Source organism: Daphnia magna, linkage group LG1, assembly GCF_020631705.1.
Source record: "Daphnia magna isolate NIES linkage group LG1, ASM2063170v1.1, whole genome shotgun sequence".
Lineage (NCBI taxonomy): Eukaryota > Metazoa > Arthropoda > Branchiopoda > Diplostraca > Daphniidae > Daphnia > Daphnia magna.
This window is the reverse complement of record NC_059182.1, coordinates 12,454,004-12,475,178: the sequence shown is the minus strand read 5'-3', so window position 1 is coordinate 12,475,178 and position 21,175 is coordinate 12,454,004. Positions and strand designations below refer to the sequence as shown.

At 38.5% G+C, this 21,175-nt stretch overlaps 4 protein-coding genes across 11 annotated transcripts in view; 3 read left to right on the top strand and 1 right to left on the bottom strand.

The window, feature by feature from the left end:
• The window catches only part of LOC116934615 (ETS-like protein pointed), a 32,924-nt gene extending 21,147 nt beyond the window's left edge, over positions 1 to 11,777 (top strand). For 3 of the 5 annotated variants that reach the window (XM_045170282.1, XM_045170292.1, XM_045170296.1), the window contains 3 exons: positions 238 to 387; positions 424 to 771; positions 6,831 to 7,730. In XM_045170282.1, coding sequence (XP_045026217.1) covers positions 238 to 387; positions 424 to 771; positions 6,831 to 7,267 — 935 coding nt within the window. In that variant the 3' untranslated portion in view covers positions 7,268 to 7,730. Of the gene's footprint in view, positions 1 to 237; positions 388 to 423; positions 772 to 3,109; positions 3,632 to 6,830; positions 8,167 to 9,084; positions 9,276 to 9,389; positions 9,559 to 9,632; positions 9,943 to 10,024 lie in introns of those variants that run through there. The other 2 variants (XM_045170283.1, XM_045170288.1) reach the window with 2 other exon arrangements.
• Positions 11,778 to 12,503: 726 nt separating this feature from the next.
• Positions 12,504 to 13,914, top strand: LOC116934684 (NPC intracellular cholesterol transporter 2 homolog a). 3 transcript variants are annotated; one of them, XM_045170354.1, is made up of 7 exons: positions 12,504 to 12,790; positions 12,846 to 13,046; positions 13,103 to 13,213; positions 13,283 to 13,333; positions 13,399 to 13,432; positions 13,503 to 13,593; positions 13,744 to 13,914. In XM_045170354.1, exons 2-7 carry the CDS (start codon positions 12,965 to 12,967, stop codon positions 13,825 to 13,827), a joined length of 453 nt encoding a protein of 150 aa, XP_045026289.1. In that variant the 5' UTR covers positions 12,504 to 12,790; positions 12,846 to 12,964; the 3' UTR covers positions 13,828 to 13,914. The 3 variants fall into 3 exon arrangements, with proteins under 3 accessions (XP_045026289.1, XP_032798055.1, XP_032798050.1); XM_032942164.2 differs by having other exon boundaries at positions 12,505 to 12,790; positions 12,861 to 13,046; XM_032942159.2 differs by having other exon boundaries at positions 12,507 to 12,786; positions 12,861 to 13,046.
• LOC116934624 (zinc finger protein 622) lies at positions 13,902 to 15,399 on the bottom strand. 2 transcript variants are annotated; one of them, XM_032942110.2, is made up of 4 exons: positions 15,250 to 15,399; positions 15,013 to 15,168; positions 14,246 to 14,945; positions 13,902 to 14,179 (listed from the first exon to the last, which is right to left on the bottom strand). In XM_032942110.2, the coding sequence occupies exons 2-4, from the start codon at positions 15,146 to 15,148 to the stop codon at positions 13,957 to 13,959; spliced, it is 1,059 nt and encodes a 352-aa protein (XP_032798001.1). In that variant the 5' UTR covers positions 15,149 to 15,168; positions 15,250 to 15,399; the 3' UTR covers positions 13,902 to 13,956. The 2 variants fall into 2 exon arrangements, with proteins under 2 accessions (XP_032798001.1, XP_032798008.1); XM_032942117.2 differs by having other exon boundaries at positions 15,013 to 15,186; positions 15,250 to 15,379.
• A 108-nt stretch (positions 15,400 to 15,507) lies between these two features.
• Positions 15,508 to 17,026, top strand: LOC116934677 (GILT-like protein 1). The gene is made up of 7 exons (XM_032942148.1): positions 15,508 to 15,526; positions 15,660 to 15,794; positions 15,867 to 16,022; positions 16,086 to 16,259; positions 16,339 to 16,541; positions 16,617 to 16,684; positions 16,789 to 17,026. Exons 1-7 carry the CDS (start codon positions 15,524 to 15,526, stop codon positions 16,818 to 16,820), a joined length of 771 nt encoding a protein of 256 aa, XP_032798039.1. The 5' UTR covers positions 15,508 to 15,523; the 3' UTR covers positions 16,821 to 17,026.
• Positions 17,027 to 21,175: the final 4,149 nt, after the last annotated feature.

The window sequence follows — 21,175 nt, the reverse complement described above, 5'->3', positions numbered from 1 at the left end:
TTTGTGGGACATGAAGCGCACGCGGGACACGATCATTTGGACGTGTCACCGTGCGCTTGTTCTTGCGCAACAGGCCGTTTCCAAACGTCGCAATTCTTATTGCAAGAAGAAAATCATGTCGTTTCGCCTATTATTTCAAATGGTGGTTTACCGTAACATCCACTACGGCTGTCCAAAAAAAAAAAAAAATAGGAAAGAATTGTTGGTTAATGTCGTTTTTTTCTTTTCGTTTTGCAGACGTGGAACGTGCAGCGCTCGGCAGTGTACCAGCCAATTTTTATGAATCCATTTGCGTTCCAGTGCCGGATTTGAGAGACTTTTTGGCCGGCAGTAGTGCCAATAATAACACGGGCAGTAGCAATAATAACAATAACAACAACAGCAACAGCATCGGCGGAGGGGGAGGGGGAGGAGGTGGGGGAGGAGGAGGATTTTCTCCGCCACCTCCGCCGGCCGTTTCATCCTCATCCGGTGGCGTTTCAAATTCACCGTCCAACGCCTCGACGCCGGCCGGTTCGTCTTCGACGACGGCACAGCCACCTGCTGGATCGGCCGGTGCGCAGGTGACTGGATCGTCTCCCCTTTCAGTTATCGGCTCATCCATCCAGCCAGTGTCTCCGCCTACACCGCCCACGCCTCCGGCACTCAAAATGATGTCGCCCATCTCTCAACAGCAACAACAACAGCAACTCAACAACGTCCTGTCTTCGATGAATCCATCCAGATTGGCCGTTTCATCCACTTCCAACGGTGTCACATCCTACCTAGAAGGTAAGGGCCAATCAAGCCATCAATCAGCGCCCTCTTTTTATTTTCAACCTAAAACAAAACCAAAAAAACAAAGTCGAAATGAAAAAAAAAAGAGGCCGTCGTTCGTCGTCGCATAACTCATCACAATTATACGCGGCTGGTTGGTGTGTCTGTGTCTGTGTCTGCGTGTGTGTAACAATTGAATACGAAGCGATGCAGCACGGCGGAACGATATTCCCGAAAAACGGGCGACACACACACACACACACACATACAAAAGAGACAGAAAATAAATAACAGACCCCCTAAAAGAAAAAGAGAGCGGTATTACGCATTATCTCATTTTTCTTCTTCTTTTTTTTTATTTTTTTACACCGCCGCCATTGTATGCGTATCCCCCCCCTCCACCCCATACGCTCTTCTTCCTTTCAGACAGTACAACTCCCAGTTCTCAAACAACTGGTTGTTACAAGGAGAGGGTTCCTTTTTTTTTTTTTAAATTATTATTATGATTTTCAGGAAAGAGAAAAGTGTCAAAATGGATATTAGAGTTTTTTTTTTTTAAATGATAATAATAAGAGACTCTATAGTCATGCAAAAAAAAAAAGAGGAGAAGAGAGAGAAAGAGAGAGAGAGAGTAGTTAGATTGTCGAAACAAAAGCAGGCGTGGAGAGTGTCCCATTGCAGGCGGGCCGGAAACAGGAAGTTGGCATTTGCCAGGGCAGAGAGCGTCAACCGTCCCCCCTTCTCTTTTTTTTCTCTCTCTTATGTTGTCCTTTTACTTGACTGTTTCATTTTTTCTTTTCTCTTAATGAAATGAAAAGAATGACAACACAAGGGTGGAAATATTTATAAAATTGCGCCAACAATTGTAGGTAAAAAAAAAAAAAAATGTTTTTCCACAAAAGAATTTTTCTTTTTCAAAAATAAAAATTCTTGTTCTCATTTGAATATAAATCTAACCGAAAAGCCATCCTCCTCCTCAAATGTAGTACTTGATGAATCATCGGATTTCTAAAAAAAAAAAAATTCGCCATGGTCATACACTCACTCGCTTTTTAATGCACAATGTGTGTGTGTGTGTGTGTGTGTGGATGCGCATAGAGCCACGTCAAGTACCGTTGCCCGCCAGGCTTGATGCGTGTGTACGGCCATTGCGGTCGCCATCATTAAATCCACCCTGCCACCCCCATTGAACACCACCTCATCAACCTTGTGTGTATGTGTATGTATATGTAGTATATATATATATACCTTGCAAACGACCCGCCCCGACGCTCCTCCTCGTCAGTCAGCTTTTAACATTGAGAGATCGGACCGGAAGTCAACTCTCTGTATGTTATATTCTTTTTCTTTTTCTTTTTTCAGAGAGAGAGAGAGAGAGAGAAGAGGAGGGGGGGTTTCAGCGAACGCACTGATTTTTTATTCCGTGCCAACAAACAACAACACTGGGTCGTAAAAGTTTATAGAGTTTCCGAGTGTGTCGGGGGGTTTTGTGTGTAGCCATAGAATGTGCGCGTCTAATATTTTCGGATGCGCTAAATAAAATTTTAAAAAAGAAAAAAGAAAAAAAATGCATGACAAAAGAACACGAAAGGGTGGAAAGAAAAAGAAAAATAGATGTTTGATTCAATCATCGCGATGCATGCAGAATATAAATAATAGCCCCCCCACAAAAAAAAAAATAGAGAGAGAGAAAGACTCTTCTTCTTTGTCTCGTTTTCCCTTCAAAATCAACACGGCGTGAACAAGAAAGAAAAAAAAAAAACCCTGTTGCAATCCAACAAAACATCTCTTTTTATTTATTTTCATTTTTTTTTGCCAAAAATATCTGATGTGTGCTATATACAATGGAGGACAGGCGAGCTAATAAGAAGGAAAAGAAAATGAAGGGGTTCACCGGTTGGCGTCCCAAGTAAATGAGGGAATGGCCGTGAAGTTGATGGAAGACCTACGCATAGGCACACACGACATCCAGCTGGAATAGCATACAAATGAAAAGGCCAAAAAAAAAAATAAGAGGACTATAAATATTAGTGTGGGATTATGCAACAAACTTGACTCCCATCCATCCCTCAACCGTGTTGTTTGTTTTTTTTTGTTTTTCTAAAAATTTGAATTGCAACTGATCATTCACTACGTATATGCGTATGTAGCCTGCACGGTGATTGGTTCCGGTCTAGCGAGTCCATTTGCGTGCGCACTGCCGTGTGGCTATTGAGTTGCCAGGAGAGAGAGAGAGAGAGAGTTGAAGAGCAAACCAATTGCAGGTTGTTTGTGTTTTTCTTTTTTGAATGTGTATTTTTGTCTAGATAATAATATCACAGCGAAAAGAAAGACATGATGATATGCGCGTGCTTGTTTCCATCATCAGAGATGGGCCGTGAGTTCCAGTTGGGCCGGTCCCATTCGACGACCAGAGAGAATGACACGCAACCTTTTCATTTCTCCTCTTTTTTTTTGTTTTGTTTTCTTTTCTTCTTTCGTCTATTGCTTATCACCACCACCCACTTGGCCCCCATTGACTAATGTATAAAGAAGGAGGTTCCCTTTCGCTACGAACTCTCGGGATCGTGCGCACCGCCTGGCTATGACCGCACGCCCGCGTCTATACTCTCTCCTCTCTCTCGGCTTGAAAAATGTACTGAATTACGGCAGTGGGAGAGAAAAGTGGGCGGCTGCCACTGCGGAGCTCAACCCACACACCCACAAAAAGGGCATGGCTTTTTTTGTCTATGCTCTCTCGCCATCCGGCGTGCCTTTTGCCGTCCGACCGAGAGAACTCAGTTGTTTGCGACACGACGAGGCGTCGCGGCGCTGCCCGTTCTTCATTCCCATTGGCTGGAAGCTCACAACCTCGGGCTTCTCTCCTTCTTGGAAGGTTGTTGAGTTCTCTTGTTCTTCTAGCTCTCAACGAGCGGGAGGGGGGTGGGTGGGGGATTTTATTTTATGTTTTTTTTTTTTTATTTATTTCCCTGTAAAGAAAAAAAGAGAATTTCTTTTTTTTTTTTTCTTGGGGTTGTAAAGAAAAATAGGAAGACAAAAAATAAAATTATATACATACAGTACAGTTTACGTGTGTGTGTGTGTGTGTGTGTGTATATAAGAAGAAGAAAGAAAGAAAAAAAGCAACAAGTCGATTTGGAACCCTCGGCGTGCGCTCGGCCCTGAACCTGCTCGGCGGTGGCGCGCGGTTACGTGCAAGTGCGTGAGCCATGCATCAGTGTCGTTGTTGTTGTCGGGCAGTGCGCTGGCGCCGCACGTATAGTGACACACACACATCGGCCTCCAATATACTTTCGCTGTGAAATGTGAACAAAAACATTTTGTTGTTGTTTACCCCCCAGTTTTGGAATTGAAGATTCAAAAAAAAAATTAAAATTAAAATAAAATAGAAACAAATCGAACGCCAGCCGGAAGCTCGGATAGTGTGATCGGCCAGGCATTTGGAACTCTATTGGACGGATTTATCTTTTGGCACAAGTTGAACAACAACAAATAGGTGGTCGCTATTGTTTTGCAGGTAGATTTTTTGGCAACGATGTTTCATTCATTTAGATCAACAAGTGGCTTCGAATGGAGTTCAATCAGTTTTTATTGGATGCTTTTTATCGTAGTTATGAAATGAGTAAGAATAACTGAATAAAATTTTTTTTTAATGCCGAGGAAAAGAAGAAGAACAAGAAAAGAGAAGGGGGTAGTATAGAAGGGGAGGAAATCAAATTTTAAAAAGAAAAAAAAAAATCCGGACAGGAAGTGCAGGTCACACTCTGACATGACAGGTATATACACAACACGCACCTTCTACAAACTAGAGAAAGAAAAAAAAAAGACACTCGAAAATGAAATAATAATTTTTTTTTAAACATTCGCTTGTATATAGACATCCACAAACAGAGAACAAAAAAAAAATGGCCGGAAGTGAATGGAAGGGGAGATCGGGACTCGGACGTTTGCGTTTAAATCCACAGACCAACTAGGGAGGCCCGTGTGCATGCACCAGATTTTCCCCCCTTTTATTTAATTTTTTTTCTTTATTTGACTAGAAAGAATAAGAAAGAAAAAAGGCAAATTCCATTTTTTGAAAAAAAGGAAGAAAAAAAAAAGAGCCATTTCCGCTTGCTCTGCTGTGTGACGGCCGCTCAGCACGGCAATAATCATTTCATTGAATGTACAATCATATCGTGATTCGTGCTGTAATCATATGTTTTTTTTTTGTTGTTGTTGTTTTGTTGCCGTACGCTGTTCCAAGTCCACCCCACCCAAATGTTCGCTAACATTTTAGATTCATTTATTTTTTTTTTTTTTTAACGTTCGGATGTTGCTGGAATTTAATGAAGAATCACAAATGAGAAAGACGATTTGGAGTGGAACTCGCCATCGTGGCGATTTGAGCTCCAGCCTTTTCTTTTTGTAGCAAATCAGTTTCGAATTTCTTTTGGAATGGTTGAACTTGATTCAATTATTCTGGTTTTTATTATTTTATTTTTTGAGGGTGTGGTGGAGGTTGGCCACTGTATCTCGCAGGGCAGAGATAAAAGAGACAGAAAGCCGATACACTCGATAGATCAATCGGTAATTGGGTGTGTGTGTGTGTGTGTTGACATTCGATCGCTTTCGATTCATCAAACGGCAACATGGTTGCATCGGTTTTCCGTCTTTTTATTTTACCTTTTTCTTGAATATTTTTTCTTTTTTCTCTCTCTCTCTCTTTTTCTGCGTGTATACATATGTGTGTGTGTGTATTGTTTGAGGGGTTTCACGGTGGGGCGGGATGTGAATGAGCCGTTTCCGGTGCCGACGCCGCCGCCGTTGCTACTCGCCCGTCACTTGCGGCAGGATCGGATTCATTCTGTTCGTGTCCTTGAAAGCATCAAATGTATATTTAATAGGACGACATTAAAACACACACTCGACACTCATCATTCAATTCAAGAGTTGCATCACTTGTTGAGTCGACCAATTTTCCTTTTGTCAACTCCGCCACGCTGACAAGACCTTTGTGAATGAAAATCACATTCAAATGTTTTGTTTTTCCCCCCTCTCTCTCTCTCTTCTTTCATCCCCCCCTTCTTCGAGTTTGCTGTGTATTCGTTTGCGTCACAAGAATGAGAGATAACTTTACAAACAACACTATACAGAGCTAACCGAACCATGATGACTTTAACTCCATCCACAATTGCACATGGCACACGTTTCACTCTGGGAACGCGCGTTTCGGTCAATATTAACTTGTTTGCGCGGAGCCTCTTTGTTCAAACGTTTTCTAACCAGCAGATAACGGCCAGGTGACATGCGCTGGAATGTCTTCTATTCGGCGATCCGCTCTCGCTTTTTTATTTTTATTTTTATTTTTCATTTTTTTTTTTTTTTGGCTTGAATTTTTAATGATTTATTTGACTTGAACTGTTTATCTTTTGTTTTTTAAAGCGTGTTGTTTGAATTGGATAAGGATAAGACGAATTCTTGTTCTGTTGGCGGTGCCATTAACTTTTTCCAGGTTTTTATTTTTCGAAGCGCTGAGAAATTTATGATTTCATTTCTTTTCTTTTCTTTTTCTTTTTTATTTTAAAAAAAAAAAAATGAATAAAATTCAAAAGTCCGCTACGAAAAAAAACAACAAAAAAAAACTGCATCATCCATTTCGTTTGAAAGCTGCTTGCTGGATTTTTTTTTTTATTTTAATATTAATTTTCGAATAAGATTCGTCGAGCGTGAGAGGGGTCGTCAGGTGGGTCGAGAGAACTTTTGGTGTGAAACGGGTCACTATATCGTGAGAATGGGCCGGGACGCGGGACGCCAGGTCTTTTTTTGTTGTTGTTGTTGTTGTTCAAGAGATGACGATGTTCCATCCGAAAATCTTTTTATCTCGACACCCAAGATGTTGTAGTGATGTGCGTGCCGACCATTTTCTTGTTGTTTCATTTCATTTCATTTTTTTGTGTTTTTCGTCGGTTTGTTTTGTGGCTACATCGTTACAAGTGTTCCACACGTACGCACACACACATAAAGGAAATCCCGAATTTGTCGTGAAGCAGAAAGAAACCTGTTTTTATAAATATTATTATTATTATTCATAGGTAGCATTGGCCATCAAAATGCAGTCGAGATGGATCGTGGCGCATTGAATTGTGTTTCACTATTTTCGATAGAACTTGATTCACTGTATAATACGATGGGAGTTCTCTTTCTTTCTTATACCGTTCTGTGTCTAGTCGTCTACCATCTTCTTCTTCCTTTTTTCTTTTATTTTTTGGTCCATTGTCCCGCGCCGAATTCAAACCTACGATGCCTATTGTTGTCATTCGAATTCCCATCGAGCGGTACAGAACGTCGAGCCTGGCCTTCTTCGCTCGGCTGCCGAGCACCTCATTTTCCCTCCTCTTATTTGAATCGAGTCATTCTTTTCTTTATGAATGCAAAGGGATTTCGTTTTTTCTTTCTTTCTTTCTTTCGTCTTCTTTGGGGAGGGTGGGGAAGGCGCAGTTGTTGGTGTGCGTGTGTCAATTCTGAGTAGACCTCATTGATCAATAATCGTCGGCCCGAGCTCACTGTACACGCACCTATTCATTCGACTTTGTGTGTGATTGTGGACCCCCAGACTGTTCTCCGATATGAAACCTCCTCCCTCTTCCGGCGACTGATTTTTACCATTCTTTTTTTTTTGTGTGTGTTGTTGTTGTATACATTCATACTATCATTCATGTTATCATCGTTCAACTCGAACTCCATTTTTTATTTGATTTTTTTCAATTCGAAAGTTTCACGCATGGCAAACTTTGTTTGCCCTTATCAAAACAAAACAAAAAATGGATTTCAACCAAATTTGATGTACGGTTATGACGACGTCGAAAGAAAACGATTCATCTCATTTCATTTTCTCCAATCAATTGACTACCACGGATTAAGAGATTTTCGGATTCAAATTAAAACACATCAATCAAAAATAAACGTTCCTTTTCTCTTCGAAATTTGTGCAGGAGGGTATAGCTCGTTGGGCGACCCGATGCAGACCGGAATGGGGGAAATGGTTCCGGGCACCGGTTCGTCCGCCGCGGTGCAGCAACACCATCCGCACCAGCAACAACACCAAGAAGGTGGTTGACTCGCCTTTTGGTGTCGGCGTGGCATTCGGTGACGGAGAAGCTGATTATCAGAATTTGGACGCGGTGGCCAACCATCAGCACCACCAGCAGCAGCAGCAACAGCACCACCACCTTCACCACCATCATCAGCAACAGCAACAACATCAGCAGCACCAACAACACCATCAGCATCAACAGCATCATTTCCTGCCTCATCCCGACTTGGCGGCCGATTTCTATCCGCAACCAGCTCACAACAACCAGCCACAACAACACCAGCAACAGCAGCCGTACAGCAACAACATGAAACAACAGCAGCCGTACGGACGAGGTAAGATAAAGTTAACATTTTTTCTTTTCTTTTTATTTCTTTCAAAATTGTCTTGGTGTGTGTGTGTGTGTAGTGTGTGTGTGTCCGCGCGTGCGCACACGCGGTGGTTTGTCTGGTTGCGTCAGTTAAAACGCCAGGCGGAAATGGATGCGCGATTAGATGTGTTTTTACTTATCGAATCTCGCTGGGTTTTTATCCGAAATGAGGGGGGTCTGCCAACCGCTCGCTTCGCGTGGATGTAGCGATAAAAGCTCTTCTTTTAGTTGCTTTTTGATGATTGTTGAAAACAAAGAAAAGCGAAAAACAGACAAACAGAAATTGTGTTTAGAAAAACAAAACAAAATGAAAATAATAATCAGTTAGCAGCGTTGCCACGTGGCAATCGACAACGGGTGGTTCGCTGTTACACCCGCCGAGTGGGGTCATTAACAAGGGTGCGCACCAAGAACAATAGAGACTTGAAAATGGCAGTTGGGAAAGGTCCTTCCTTTTTTGTTTTTCTTTTTATTAGTCGGTTCAACCGGCCGTAACCGACAACATCGAAACGCGCACATGTACACATTACAGTGGCCCTTTTTGATGAGCGATAGAAAGAAAAGAAAGAAAAAAAAAAAGGGAATCAACAACGGGCGCCACCTGTTGACGTTGAGTTTTTCCATCACGATGATTACCCGGACACGCAACTTTTCTTTCTTGGAACTACCAAAAGGATTTGAAATCTACGTCAGATTGTACACAATTTTTTTTTTTCCTGAGAAAGAGAGCGAGGAGAAAAAAACAAACAAAACAAACGGTGGGATTTATTAGGAAAGAATTGATGTGGGTTTTCTTTTTAAAACTGTTTTGTGCGCGTGTGTCGTCATGTCGCAACGATTCGCATTTCACTCGTTTGAATCAATTGATTTCTTTTGTTGGCAGGACGGTATCCCGGTCACGATGGAGGTTATGTTACGGATCCTTACGGAGCCACGACACCTGGAGGCCATCCAGCGTACGGCGAACACAGCCCGTTTCAAACAGTACCTAACCTTGGCGGGGGAGGCGGTCCCACCGATCCTTGGGTCCCGCCCGGTGACCTCGGTGGTCACCACAATGGAATGCAAGCTCAGGTAAAAACATCATCATCATCCAACGTTTAATGAAACGAACTGTTGTATGTCTAACGTGGGGTTTAATTTTTTTGTTGTTTTCTTTTCGCATTTAAAAAACCAAAAAACGTGCAGCACCATCCAGCGGCGTACATGAACAACCATGGCGGAATGGGACCTCAGCGGGGCGGCAATGATCCGGTCTTGGGCGGACACATGCACCAGCTCAACAGTCATAGCCCGACCATGGGTTCTCCGGAATCTAAGCCAGTCATTCAAGCTTCCATGTTGGCAGCCTATCAAGGTATTCAGCGCATTTGAATTTGATTCGTATGGAACGCAAACTCTAAAATTCGTTATTTTGATGTTGGCCGACAGGTGGACCACCAGGCAGCGGACCTTGTTTCACAGGATCGGGACCGATCCAGTTGTGGCAATTTTTACTGGAATTGTTGACTGACAAATCGTGCCAGGGCTTCATTTCGTGGACGGGCGACGGCTGGGAATTTAAGCTGTCCGATCCGGACGAAGTGGCTCGCCGCTGGGGCATCCGCAAGAACAAGCCGAAAATGAATTACGAAAAATTGTCGCGTGGTCTCCGCTATTACTACGACAAAAACATAATCCACAAAACGGCCGGCAAACGATACGTTTACCGTTTCGTTTGCGATCTTCAGAATCTTTTAGGGTGAGTCTCATCAGCTTACCCGATTGTTGATTAATGAAGCAGTTTCATAATTTGTCCGATTTTCTTTGCGTATATCAAATAGGTACACAGCGGAGGAACTGCACGCCATGGTCGATCTCAAGCCGGACAAGAAAGATGATGAGTGAATTTGAGTGCGCTCTCACCTCACCTGAGATTACATACACACAAACACAACAAAATGCTAATTTTCATTCAACAATGCGGCATTATGATTGTTTCAACCCAGTTTATAAAGTGACGTCTTTTTTTTTTTTTTTTTTTTTAGATTGACAAACCCGTCAAACAACAACCAAAAAAAAAAAAAAAAAAAAACAAAAAAACAAAACAAAACAAAAAAAAAACATTGAAACTTTTAGTTGACGGCTATGTGAATTTTGCATTATGCCAAAGCCAATTCTTATCTTTTTCTCTCACTCGCACCGTGACTCTTTCTTTTATCCCTCATATTTCGATTGAATTCGCCACCCTTCTTTTTATATATATTATATATATATATAGCAAAATCCCTGAAAATGTTTATATCGTTTGCGGTCCATTCACCACCGAGTGCCTTGGTGTCATTTTTTTGTTTGTTTTTATTTCAATTCTTTTCTCTCTATCTCTCACGTATGTCATTTTTGTGTCGTCGCACGACGATACGTGTGATGAGCGATAAGGTGGCATTAAGATATCAAAATGTTTGTTTGGTATCAGCCCGTTTATTTCGTGTGCCTCGTAAATCCCCTTTAAACAAAAAAATAACTAAAAAAATACCGAGTTCAGTGGCCAATCTATTGCCAAACCAAAACGGATCAGATTAATTCAATTGGGTTGTTGTTTGTTAATTTTCCCCTTTTTTTTTTCGATTTTCTTATCATATCTATTTTTTTTTTCAAAGTCGCCCGACAGAAGGAATTTTTTTTAAGAGGATATTTTCAAATATTGAATTTTTTTTTTAATTCTTCCCTTCATACAGAAAACGATCGTTTTTGCCTCAACAGATGGCGCGATTGTAATGGTCTTTCGAATTCGCTGTACCTCAAACACGATAATGATGATTGTTTTTGTTTTTTTTTTTTGTTTTATTCTTTTAAAGAAACAACACCGAAGACAATTTCCTCAACCATTTTTTTTTAGGTGGAAGAGGGGGGGAGGGAACAAAACGAAAAGAGGGGAATCGGCGCACATTTTTTTTTTAAATTATCAGTTATACAACTTTCCCGTGAACCAACCATTTATTAAATGTTTTTTTTCTCGTACTTTAAATGTAAAAATTCTTATATAACTGTCTATGTTCTTTCTGCCCAATTTCAATAATAAGTGCCTTTTTTTTTCTCTTTTTTGTTGTTGTTGACGACGTTATCGAGGGTTTTTTTCTGTTGTTTCCGGAAGCGTGCACGCCGCAATAGGCGCGTTCAAGGAATTAGACACACACATATTAAAAAAAACAATATGAAAAAAAAGAAACATAAAAATATTCGACAAATAAGTGAATGGAACTGTCTTAGCATAATGGAAAATCGTGTATAATGTACAGATTTTGATCATGACGGTCTATCGAGCTTCCGCCACGATTTGACATGTGAACGTATTTTTTTTTCTTTATTTTTTTCAAAAATAAACCCTATGTCATTTCTCGACAAAGCATTTGCTATGTCGCGTGCGGATCATAATAATATGTATAACCAACATTTTTGCTACCATATCTCTTACTTGCATTTCTTACGCTCCTCTTGATTTTCTCTTTATCTCCATTATTCATTGTTGTTCCCCCATCTCAAATCTCCCCTCCCCTTAAAACAAAAACTATTCGAATACATGTTTTTTGGACTCGACACTCTTGCTAGGAAGTGCGTTGGATAGTTCGTTCAATATAATCGATCGATACATTTGGCTGGCATGTTCTTTTGAGGTCGGATGTTCAACTGATCTTCTACAGGATGCAATTTCATTCAGTAGACTGCAGAATTGCAGCTGAAGAATGAGGTCAGTTTACGATCAAAGTACGTATTTTCTGATCTATCGTATCGCAAAGTTTTTGCATCATCAACAAATGCAATTTGGCCTGAAATCGCTGCAGACTTAAGATACGTAATGAACGAAACCAGACGAGATACACATTCTTCAGTTCTTATCCTGGTTTATCTGACTTAATGATTCTACTAACAGGGTTTTCACTTGAGATATATGTCCATTTCCGGTTTTAAGACAATTAGTATATTGCACTGAGAGCTTCGAGATTCACTGAGTAAGTGCTATCGAGAATGAGATAACTGATTGTTAGCAGACGGACAAATACGGCCTAGGCCAGATAACAACGAGTTTGTCTGCATTTCCTCAATCGTTTGAATAACTTTAGCATATGACAGTTAAATAAGTTGAATGTCGATGTTCTATAATTTTTGGTCCTCTGGCTGGCTGGCGCTTTCGTGGGCATGCTATGCTAGAAATTTTAGCAAGCCAAAGGGTAGATCAACAATTCAACACCGACAACGCTGTTGAAACTTGAAAGGCAAGAGGGCAGAGGCCACTAATTCTTGAAAATATCCTCTCTAAAGTAAAAATATATATTAATTTTCGGTTTTCATTAGTCATGCCTTAAGATTTTTTATCATTCGCGGAAGTAGTGGTTCCTATTAAGTATTAATCTAATCGTATCAAAATGCAAACAGGCAAACCCTAAATCGGAAATATAGAGTAGTAGTACTCCGCGTCGTTTCGCATTAGTCGTTGTTAGTTTGTTGCTACAGTCGTTACAAAACGATCTGTTGGGGCAAAATCTGAAAAATTTTGTTTCCGATTTCATCGTCGAAGGCAGCGCGTTTCATTGTTTGGTGGAATTGCGTAAGTATCAATGCCGACGCAGCTTTTATGTTAGACTGCTGAAACCTTGATAATTGTAGACATTGTATTGTTAGGCAAACTGGTACACAACGTCCGTTGTCAGGCTATATATTGAGTTACTTCTGAAAACAATATTTTCTCGAGCATCAATTCCTTTTCGACCACTCATTCGTTAACAATGACTGTAGTGAAATCCCTTAGCTTCCTATTTCTAGTTTCCACCGTGTTCACAACACATGCCTTGATTTACAAAGATTGTGGTACGCTCAATTAATTATCATCATGCCTACCGCTTTAACAATTTTTGTCTCAACAGGATCTGTGTCTGGAAAGATTCGCTCAGTGGCAGTTTCTGGTTGTGAAAACAGCAATATATGCATACTTAAGTCAGGCCAAAATGCCAACTTGACAGTTGTTTTCACTTCGTGTAAGTTGTATCACATTTGATTTTATTTGAAAAGAATTATTCCATGAATCTGTTTATTTTAATGTCTAGTGGAAGATACTGATAAAACCAAGGCTAGCGTCCATGGAATAATTGGAGGAGGTAAATAAGTTGGCATTGTACTTCATTTACATGATGGTAATCACATCATTTGTTTTACTCTTTAGTGCCTCTACCTTTTCCTCTACCACAAACAGATGCGTAAGTTAGCCACAAAGTAACCTTACATTACACTTAATATATTTAAGTTTTTATGTTTGTTTGTCATTAGCTGTCAAAACTCTGGTCTAGATTGTCCATTATCTAATGGGAAAAATTATACTTACACAGCTACCATTCCAATAAGTACAGCCTACCCTAAGGTAATTGATACTTTATTTTTTCTTAACCTTTTTACAGCTATTTCGCAAGGCTTCGTTTAAATTTCAATATCCAACTTCAAGCTCGTCTTTCGTTAATTAAACCGCGTGTTTTCTGCCGTAGCTGTTTTCTCGTAATTTTTTTTTTTTTAGATTAAAGTGCTAGTCAAATGGGAGCTGCAAGAAGCCCATGGAAAAGACCTTTTTTGCGTTGAAATTCCTTCAGCAATCCTTTAAGATGACTAAAGGATTGCTGTTCTCAACTACTGTTGTCAACAGATAATTTGTATTCCTACAAAACGAATAAAAAATTCCTCAAACGTATATATTTTCAACAGCAAAGAATTGACACGTTCAACCAGGGCTCTACATATCAACCTGTCTTCTAAAATGTTTCTGGAGTTTGTTGGCCTTTACGCTCACGCCAAGCTGGTTTTTCAAGAACAATTTCCGCATAAATGTTATGTCTCTCACTTTCTTCACCACAATTTCCTTTGTGGATGTCGTCCAGCCAAGAGCTTTGAAGTAATTTCCATGCTGAATAGCTGGACGCGTGGGGACCGATCTTGGATTAGGATTTAATTTTTGACTAAATTTTTAAAAGAAAAGTACAAATAACAGGCTGAGGATTGAGAAAAATGCTAGATCATCATACCGGTAGTAGCGGTTAAGGGATCGATGTCCAATAGTTGAGCCGGACGGCAGAACCAGCTCGAATCCTGTATCGTTGATTATGTTTGTTTCTACCTCTTCATTTGCATCCCCATCTTCTGGATAGCTTGATGAGTAATCATAAAAATCTGAGTACTCCAATAGAACATCTCCTTCATGAAACATTTTGCAATGCCCCTTGTCTATCATATGCTTCTGTACTGCTTCTATTGATGGGAATTGTCTTCCAAGATGTCCACACCACATACAAATGTGGCCTTGACCAACTCTTTCCCCAAGGTAAGTTAACATTGCCTCTAAATCAATAACAAATTCAAAGTCTGGTATGAAGAAGGAATGTTGGGATGACATATGCTTCAGACTGCTTTCCATTGTATCACTAGTGTGATTGCAGAAAAGGCAACACGTTACTGGAATTGCTTCATCATCATCTTCCCATTCGTCTGAATCATCTTCAATATCTTCATCAATATCTATATTGTCCTCTGCAGCCTCAGGCTTCACAATAACATGCTTTAGCCCGCTAAGAACATTTTCTTGGTGCTTCTTTGATAACAGATGATTTTCATATGATTTTTCTGAGCCAAACTTTTTCTTGCAGTAATTGCAATATAGAGTAAGACCTTTTGATGCTTCTTGTTGATCTGCATGTGCTCTTTGCTCCAACACACGCTGCTGAAATACTAAATGAAATTGTTCCCATATAGCTAACCAGGTGAAAATCTACAGAAACTGATGGAAATTATGTACCTTCAGCAGTCACAGGTGGCAAGTCCACAACTTTTCTTTTAAGATTATATCGATGCCAATCCGTTTTATAATGCTCACGCTGAACATTCGGCTCTTTAAAAGCCACATGACACGAAATGCAAGTAAAGGTCGTCATTTCTTAGGCACCAGAAGTATCTGTAGCATTAAATTGAACTATATAATTATTTTACTTGCAAACATAATAATATTAGAATACAGGCACAAAACAATGGTTACCAGCAAAAGAACGAATCTGCAACTATCCTCTTTTACTTTAATAAACAAGATATCGTGCTTACTCGATACTTTAACCCAATGCGGCAAGCAAGATTGCAAGATTAAACCGATTCAACACTAACTAAATTGCCATGTGCAATGGAATGCTTTGTGTAGTTATTTTTTTCCTAACAGATGGCTACTAGTTTTTCGACTACTTTTCTTACTAGATGTCATTGTAGAAGGACTTACAACTGTCAGCTGATAGTTCTTTTTTGTGTCAAATTTCCAAATCATGGTAAACTGACATCTAAAGAAAATTTATTTGTGTTGGGACAGCGCAACTGCCCAGCTACAATAAAGTTAGCAATAATAGATGAGACACATTGGCTCATTTGAAGTGTTCGAACGTCTTTTAATTTTAAATGCAGGATATCCGACCGAAAAATATGGCACAACGTCGAGTGGTTTATTTTATCATTCGCGGGATGTTATTTTTCCTCGCAATCTTTGGCCTTTGGCGGATGATTTCCTTAATTTCGGAGAACTCAAATGCGATCAATAAGGTAGCGTACATCAAAATTGTTGCAAATTATTTGATTTAACTATTGTAGAATTAAAGTTAATACTTGTTTTAGGAAGATGAGTTAAAAGATAATCATGTGTTGGTTGAAGTGTATTATGAGTCCATGTGCCCAGATAGTAAATATTTTATTAAGCATCAACTAGTCCCGGCTTTTGAAAAAATACCAGAAGTTTTTGATTTCAGATTGGTTCCTTATGGGAAAGCAAAGGTAATAAAGTAGTCTATTATCAACAGTCATAGAAATGTGATTTTAATGAATTCATAATTGCAGACTACAGAAAATTCAACAGGCATTTTTTTCAGCTGTCAACATTTTGAACTAGAATGTCTGGGAAACAAGATACATGCTTGTGGAATCAAATACATAACAAATAGATCAAGGCAACTTAGGTTTGCATCTTGCCTAATCAATAATATCAGGAACCCACAGTCTGCAGGGGAAAGTGTAATAAAAATTTTCCACAATTCAGACTGTAAGTTTTTCTGTGATTAATGTATATGACATTCCTGAATTTTTGTAACAGTGTGCACATGAAGTGAATGCAAATTGGGATGAAATTGAAAAATGTTCAAACAGTAAAGAAGGAAGTGAGCTATTGAAAGCTTATGGAGAGGAAACTCACAACTTAACCCCATCTGTGACATTTATTCCTACAGTTGTTCTTGATAAAAATCAAGGACATCAAAAGGATATTTTGAAAAATCTTCTGAAAGAAGTTTGTTCCAAGTACGCAGTAAGTTGGACTTGATTACCTTTACGATAACGAATATCTTTTGATAAAAATTTTTTTTTTTTTCTTAGGGAGACAAACCTCCATCATGTTTATGAGAACGTAGACTTTCGCTGCAATCCAAACACTTCCTTCATACGTGAGAGTTGAGAAGAAATTCTTGCAAAACCTAGTTTTATTCTTAAAAGAACATAATTTCTGTCAGATCAAAATCCTCTCTAATACCTATGTATCTTTATTTAGATGGCCAGAATCTAGCTAAAATTTGGGGATAAAATCATGGACCGCTTATCAATAGTTTACCTAATGCCGGAATTGCCGAAGATCAATTTTCTTGAAATCTTTACATGTGTTCATACTACAATACGTCCCGTGATATCCCTTTGGTAACCTGAGCAAGCGTTCTGTTCCCCTTTGGTCGTTAGACATTGTTAACTATGTATATATACGATTACATGGAAAGGTTTGAATACCTGGGCAACAATGTGTAAAATCTTAATTTTTCCCATTCTTCGAACTAAAATTTCCCGATAGGGATTCCATCAAAACTCCACTCAGTTTCCCGATCAGGATTCAGTGCAAAACGGAATTCCTCATCATTTCGATTTCTATTCAATCCATTCAATCTCAAAGCCCTAAGTCGTGCTCCCGTAATTTTAGGCTGAACAGTGAGAGATTGACAACAGATGACGCTTAGAAAAAATCACGAAGCTAGGCGAAATCAGGCCGCAAACTTACTTTTGAGACCGGCTTCCGGCGTCTCCTACCAACGGACTTCATATGAAAGGCCGTGTATATGAGCAATTTCTATTCCGTTTACGTAAGGTCGTTGTGTTTTGTAGTTTGTGTTTCGTTAATCCCGTTGCTTCGCCGCGTGTGGAACTTATTCATCGCTTTGGTAGGTGTGTGTTATTCTGTGGCATATTCAACTGAACGGCTTTATTGGAGATGTTTTTAACGGGGAGCTAATAAATGCTCAGTGCGTTCCGTTTTAAACATCTTTTGGCTACTCGTTATTAAACTGAAATTTGCCATTTCTTCGTAGCAACCTGAGGGACACTCTTTTTCACGACACACACGATTGTTTGAAGATTGATTATCACTAGACGTCATTTGAATGGTACAGTAAAGTCTATTTGCTGATTTACATGTTATTTCTTTCAGTTTTTATTTGCTGCCAGACAATGTTTTTATATCTTAAGGTGCAGTTCTTATCCGCAGCCCTGCAGTGTGTTAAAAAAGGCAGTAAAAAGAATCTGCTCGTGGTGCTGATCTGCACAATGGCGGTTTCATATAAACAATCTTGAAATTACCTATCAATAGTAATTTTGGTTTGTATTTGGCTTCACATGCAAGTCTATGACAAATATTTATATTAGCTAAACTGTTATTGAACATAGGACTACACAGTATTAAAAGACTCTTCCCTAGGTTTTCCTTTCCTTAGGTTGTAGACAAGATGGTTGAAGAAGACTTAACTGTTCCAGGAATTTCCAGGGTCTTGTATGACCGAATAGCGGATCCACCCGGGACAAAGAAGTGGGAATGATTTGATTTACGAACGCTGCTTAGACAAATGATCTCCGCACGATCCCCTTCCCACTTTTTCATTTTTGAACAAATTTCCAATTTTGCTTAAAATACATGATTTCGATTCAGAACTCAATGATGCGCTGTTTTCGATAATTTTCTTAATGGCTGGTTTTAAGAAAAAAACAATGACTAAATCGAAATAAGCGTTCAATTTCGATTATGCCGTGTAATTTTTGGAGAATTTTAAGATATGTCGTTTTTTGCCGATTTTGACAAAAGTGGGAAGGCTATACCCTTCCCACTTTTTCATATTTTGCCAAATTTCAAATTTTGCTTAAAATACATGATTCCGATTCAGAATTCACTGAAAATAACGAAAATCGGGATTAATTTTCTAGCGGTCTTATAGTCTTTGATTTTAACATTAAAAACCATAAATTAAGTTGGTGCGCTAACCGTACTGAATTCGATAATTTTTTAACGGCTGGTTTAACGAAAAACAAGACTAAATCGAAATCAGCGTCAATTTCGATTATGCCGTGTGATTTTGGAGAATTTAAGAGATGTCGTTTTTTGCCGATTTTGAAAAAATTGGGAAGGCTATACCCTTCCCACTTTTTCATTTTTTGCCAAATTTCAAATTTTGCTTAAAATACATGATTCCGATTCAGAATTCAATGAAAATCACGAAAATTGGGTTTATTTTTCTATCGGTTTTATAGTTTTTGATTTTAACGTTAAAACCCATAAATTAAGTTGGTGCGCTAACAGAACTGTTTTCGATAATTGTTTTAACGGATGGTTTAACGAAAAAACCAATGACTAAATCGAAATCAGCGTTCAATTTCGATTATGCCGTGTGATTTTTGGAGAATTTTAATAGATGTCGTTTTTTGCCGATTTTGACAAAAGTGGGAAGGCTAAACCCTTCCCACTTTTTCATTTTTTGCCAAATTTCAAATTTTGCTTAAAATACATGATTCCGATTCAGAATTCAATGAAAATCACGAAAATGGGTTATTTTCATCGTTTAAGTTTTTGATTTTAACGTTAAAACCCATAAATTAAGTGGGCGCTAAAGCACTGTTTCGAAATTGTTTTAACGGATGGTTAACAAAAAACAAGACATTCAGAATTCAATGAAAATCACGAAATGGGTTGTTTTCTATGGGTCTATTGATTTTATTTTAACGTAAAACCCATAAATTAAGTTGGTGCGCTAACGGCAGTGTTTCGAAATTGTTTTAACGGATGGTTTAACGAAAAACCAATGACTAAATCGAAATCAGCGTCAATTCGATTATGCCGTGGATTTTGGAGAATTTTAAGAGATGTCGTTTTTGCCGATTTTGACAAAAGTGGAAGGCTTCCCACTTTTTCATATTTTGCCAAATTTCAAATTTTGCTTAAAATACATGATTCGATTCAGAATTCACTGAAAATAACGAATATCGGGATTAATTTTCTGGCTTATAGTTTTGATTTTTTAAATAAAAAACCATAAATTAAGTTGGTGCGCTAACCGTACGAATTGATAATTTTTAACGGCTGGTTTAACGAAAAACCAATACTAAATCGAAATCAGCGTTCAATTCGATTATGCCAATTTTGGAGAATTTTAAGAGATGTCGTTTTTTGCCGATTTTGACAAAAGTGAAGGCTTCCCACTTTTCATATTTGCCAAATTTCAAATTTTGCTTAAAATACATGATTCCGATTCAGAATTCACGAAAATAACGAAAATCGATTAATTTTCTAGCGGTCTTATAGTTTTTGATTTTTAAAATAAAAACCATAAATTAAGTTGGTGCGCTAACCGTACTGAATTCGATAATTTTTTTAACGGCTGGTTTAACGAAAAAACCAATGACTAAATCGAAATCAGCGTTCAATTTCGATTATGCCGTGTGATTTTTGGAGAATTTTAAGAGATGTCGTTTTTTGCCGATTTTGAAAAAATTGGGAAGGCTATACCCTTCCCACTTTTTCATTTTTTGCCAAATTTCAAATTTTGCTTAAAATACATGATTCCGATTCAGAATTCAATGAAAATCACGAAAATTGGGTTTATTTTTCTATCGGTTTTATAGTTTTTGATTTTAACGTTAAAACCCATAAATTAAGTTGGTGCGCTAACAGAACTGTTTTCGATAATTGTTTTAACGGATGGTTTAACGAAAAAACCAATGACTAAATCGAAATCAGCGTTCAATTTCGATTATGCCGTGTGATTTTTGGAGAATTTTAAGAGATGTCGTTTTTTGCCGATTTTGACAAAAGTGGGAAGGCTAAACCCTTCCCACTTTTTCATTTTTTGCCAAATTTCAAATTTTGCTTAAAATACATGATTCCGATTCAGAATTCAATGAAAATCACGAAAATTGGGTTTATTTTTCTATCGGTTTTATAGTTTTTGATTTTAACGTTAAAACCCATAAATTAAGTTGGTGCGCTAACAGCACTGTTTTCGATAATTGTTTTAACGGATGGTTTAACGAAAAAACCAATGACTATTCAGAATTCAATGAAAATCACGAAAATTGGGTTTGTTTTTCTATGGGTCTTATTGATTTTTATTTTAACGTAAAACCCATAAATTAAGTTGGTGCGCTAACGGCAGTGTTTTCGATAATTGTTTTAACGGATGGTTTAACGAAAAAACCAATGACTAAATCGAAATCAGCGTTCAATTTCGATTATGCCGAGTGATTTTGGGAGAATTTTAAGAGATGTCGTTCTTTGCCGATTTTGACAAAAGTGGGAAGGCTATACCCTTCCCACTTTTTCATTTTTTGCCAAATTTCAAATTTTGCTTAAAATACATGATTCCGATTCAGAATTCAATGAAAATCACGAAAATTGGGTTTGTTTTTCTATGGGTCTTATAGATTTTTATTTTAACGTTAAAACCCATAAATTAAGTTGGTGCGCTAACAGCAGTGTTTTCGATAATTGTTTTAACGGATGGTTTAACGAAAAAACCAATGACTAAATCGAAATCAGCGTTCAATTTCGATTATGCCGTGGGATTTTGGAGAATTTTAAGAGATGTCGTTTTTTGCCGATTTTGACAAAAGTGGGAAGGCTTCCCACTTTT